The 4014-nt window shown below is 39.7% G+C and overlaps 1 protein-coding gene across 1 annotated transcript in view; it reads left to right on the plus strand.

The window, feature by feature from the left end:
• Positions 1-4014, plus strand: part of TBC1D9 (TBC1 domain family member 9) — a 113943-nt gene that overhangs the window by 99840 nt on the left and 10089 nt on the right. Inside the window, 1 exon segment of the mRNA XM_007445522.1 lies at positions 1-114. This exon segment is cut by the window's left edge and continues 19 nt beyond it. Within this exon segment, the coding sequence (XP_007445584.1) occupies positions 1-114 (114 nt within the window).

The following is a 4014-nucleotide window of genomic DNA, read 5'->3' on the forward strand; positions in this document are numbered from 1 at the left end:
TCTTTCCCTGGGCCTGTGGAACTCACTCTGACGTGCTTGCCTCGCGCTTATTCCAGTTATTAGATGAAAATGGAGATTCTCTGATCAATTTCCGAGAGTTTGTCTCTGGACTGAGTAAGGATGTGATGTTATTGTGTGAGTTGGGGCAGGGGGAGGGGGGAATAGGTCAGTGAGCACCGTGGTCCTCGTGGTTCTCTGTGCCGCCCTCAGGACCACAGCCCCGCTCGCTTCAGGAGACAAGGTTTACGGGACAGAGAAGCACATTTTAAGGTTTGCAAGCTGACTGTAAAATTCGTTTTTAGTTAATGGATATATTATATGATTAAATCGTTACCTTCTACATTCGATAGTCCTCAGCACTAGTTAAAATACATTATCAGAGAGTTTGCAAGAATGCCAACTTAAACACTGAAACCACAAATCACGATAACTTTACAAGGGAAGAAATGTTTGGATGGATTGCTTTTCTTTGTCAAAAAATATATTTACAGTACATATGTTTCATAAAATTTTATAAAACATTTCATAATGTTTTTAATAAAGAGCTGAAAAAAAAATGCAACAGCCCTGCAGTCTAAATGGAAGTCTTTTCTCCCCATTTTGTGGGGAGGAAGGGTGTCCATCCTGAGAATGCACACCCTCACCTCACAAGCAGCACGAGTTTCTGCCTGTCAGCCTCACTGTCTGACCTGTTTCCTGTCCTATATTCCACTGGACTCTTGTCCCATTAATATTTGAGCAGAAAAGCTACGTGGTGGTCAAGCTTGGCCCGCCCAATACAAGATTGTGGATATAGCAGGCATTGTGTCAGGCTGCCTGAATGAGATAAGAAGGAAGACTTTTTAAAATTCTAATTGTGCCACTCTGAGACCTTGGTCCATGCACTTGAAAATGCCCTGTGCCCACGAAAGATGAAGGTGTCAGACATAGAGCCAACGATGATTCCAAAAAGTACCCTAAATCATTAGGAATAATCACTGAAACGCTTAAAGGCCAGAGAAAGCTGATGGTTGTTAAAAAAGCAAAGAGGTGTAGATAAGGTCCTCTTAGATAAGTAAAAACTATTTGTATAAAGCATTCAGATGTATCGTTCAAAGGGGGTACATGGAGGAAACTAGCCTTTTTAAGTGCAGGCTCTGTTTTGATGCTTTAGAACTTGTACTTTATCACTTAATCCAAACAACAGACCTTTAAGGGTAATAATAGTATTGATAACTAACAAGTATATAGCATTTGCTCAGCCAGGCACTGCCCTCATGCTTTATGTGCATTTAATTTACCTAAAGCACACAACTACAAAGTTGGAGTTTGAACTCAGGCACCCTGGAAGCAGCGTTTGTGCAGTTACTATCAATATTATGTTTTATTACCTGTCTGCTTACTATTAATACCCCCATTGTCAGTTAAAGAGATGGAGGCTTAGAAAAGTTAAGCAACTTGCTGGAACATTCATTTTTAGCAAGTCAATATATGTCTGTTATTGAACTGAAAAGCACAGTTAGTACGTACTGGGTCCAGGATTCAGATGAGGGCTGTTCTCATTACTCTGTGCTAAGGACAGCAGATAGGATTTTTTTTTTTATGGAAGAAGGAGGCATTAATTTTTTTTTTTTTTTTTTTTTTTTTTTTTATGAAGTTTACAAGTAAATGCAGACTTCCTTTTTCTTTCCTCTTTTTTTTTTTTTAATTTTATACTATTTACATCTTGTTTTAAGTCCTATGAATGTATGTGTCTGTTATTAAAATGGCTTTTTCTTCATTTTGGACATGTGTTTAGTAATATTTGTTTGAGAGTGGGGATGGTTAAGTATCTGGAATGTCCTGATTCTTCCCCTGCCCCACCTAGGTGGGTTTTTTTTTGTTTGTTTTGGGGTTTTTTTTGCTGTACGCGGGCCTCTCACTGTTGTGGCCTCTCCCGTTGCGGAGCACAGGCTCCGGACGCGCGGGCTCGGCGGCCACGGCTCACGGGCCCAGCCGCTCCGCGGCATGTGGGATCTTCCCGGACTGGGGCACGAACCCCTGTCCTCTGCATTGGCCACTGCGCCACCAGGGAAGCCCTGGAGGCATTAATTTTTAATTACAAAAGTAACATAAATACATTCTGCTTTTCAAAAACAGTGAACAAACTAAAATAAAGTAAATAAAGTAAAACAATCCAGACAAGGCTAAAGACCCTTTTGACCCTCTCCTAATCTTTTCTGCCCCAAAGTAACTACTGTTATCACCTTGGTGTCTATCAAAAGGGAGATTTTTTAAAATTACCTTTGGACAAAAAAGGAGGAGGAGAAATAAAAGGCAGGTTCTGCACGTAGAAAGGGTTCTGGGAATTTTTGCTGTAAACATCTTTGCTGCAGCCAGTTTTGCTGCAAAGCTAATTGGCCATAAGGCCATTTTGCCATAAGAGATAAAAATAATTGGTTGACAGTTATGACACTAGAGAAGGATAACAAATCAGTTTTTATAAATCCTTCGACGAGCACAGTCATGCCTCCCACTCGTCGAAGCCAGAAGTTCACCAAGCTATGGCAAATATAAAAGAAGCAGCTACTAATTCACAACAGCCTTCGAGAACATTAATGATTGATTCTTTAGCTAATTTGGATACAACAGATTGTCCTCTCAGGCCGTCTTTACCAAATTTATCCTGCAGTATTAGACGTTGGAGGCAAACGAAGAATCAAGCTCCTCCTATCCCCCCAAAAGGAAATCGTAATGTGATTCCTGATGGGTATAAGTTTCTTGAAAATGGTGAAAATTTTAACACAGTCTGGCTCAGATTAGCTCGCTGAAGGATTTGCAAAAATTGATATCTTATTTTCTAGTGTAATGTAACCATCAACCAGTTATTTTTATCTTTTATGGCAAAATGGCCTTACGGCCAATTAGTTGTAATGCGAATCTGCTTCTAGCAAAGATGTTCATAACGAAAATACCAGACACGTGTAGAAAGTGATAGGAATAAATATAAATATTTAATTTACTTAAGCCTAGTCAAACCCCAACAAGGTAAATACTCTTCAAAATCTTCCGAAAAGGAAAGAGAGGTTTGCAGTCCAAGATAGTGAAAACATTGGAGAAGAGGACTTAGGCTTCTTAAAAATGCAGTTGAGTTCTCTGCGCAAAGTAAGCTCCACCCCTTGGGCGGGGTCTCAAGAGCTGTAGTCAGTCATGCAGATTGATTACTCTTAAAAATGCAGTTGAGTTCTCTGCGCAAAGTAAGCTCCACCCCTTGGGCGGGGTCTCAAGAGCTGTAGTCAGTCATGCAGATTGATTACAGCTATGGAGACAGACAAGTAGACTTAGAAAAGAGAAATTCTATTCAAGTCTTAAGAAACTAAAGAATGAATTCTGGAAGAGATGGATCAATAATTTCAATGTTCATCTCCAGAAAGATCCCTCTAGAAATTAGTGAACAGACCATCTCTATGGAATTAGAGATGAGGGATTACAATCGCAAGCCACAAATTAGCTGGACCTCCTTTTCCAGTGCTATCGCTGGAAGGCAGCATTTCTAAATACGCCATAGATGTCATGAGGCAGCTGGTCACTGGACAGATAACTCATTATAAATGGAAAGTTGGAGGGATATGGATGTTGGTGATTCAATGACTGTCTGAACCCTGCACCTTGCAAAGCATGACGGTCAATGGAGAGTTCTCTAGGATGCTGGGCTTGGTATTTAACCTCTGTGATTGTTCCCTCCTTTGAAAAATAGTTATTGTCAGGACTAAAAGAAATAATTCAAGTAAAGTTCCTGCAACAGTGCCTGGCTCAAAAAGTGTTAGTTATTGTTGTCACTACAATTACTGCTTATGCCCCTCTACCTGACTCAGTCAGGGATTTAAACTATAAAGATAGAGAAGCTACCACTACACAAGTGAAGAGAGACAGCCATTGTGTTGGAGGACAAAAACAAGATTTAAAGAAATCAGAGGAGGAAATGATTGGCAAAAACAAACTGATAGAGATAAATCAGAAATCTTAAATTTTTTTTTTTTTTTTTTTTTTTTTTTT

This window comes from Lipotes vexillifer, unplaced genomic scaffold, assembly GCF_000442215.2.
Source record: "Lipotes vexillifer unplaced genomic scaffold, Lipotes_vexillifer_v1.1 scaffold219, whole genome shotgun sequence".
NCBI classification, from domain to species: domain Eukaryota; kingdom Metazoa; phylum Chordata; class Mammalia; order Artiodactyla; family Lipotidae; genus Lipotes; species Lipotes vexillifer.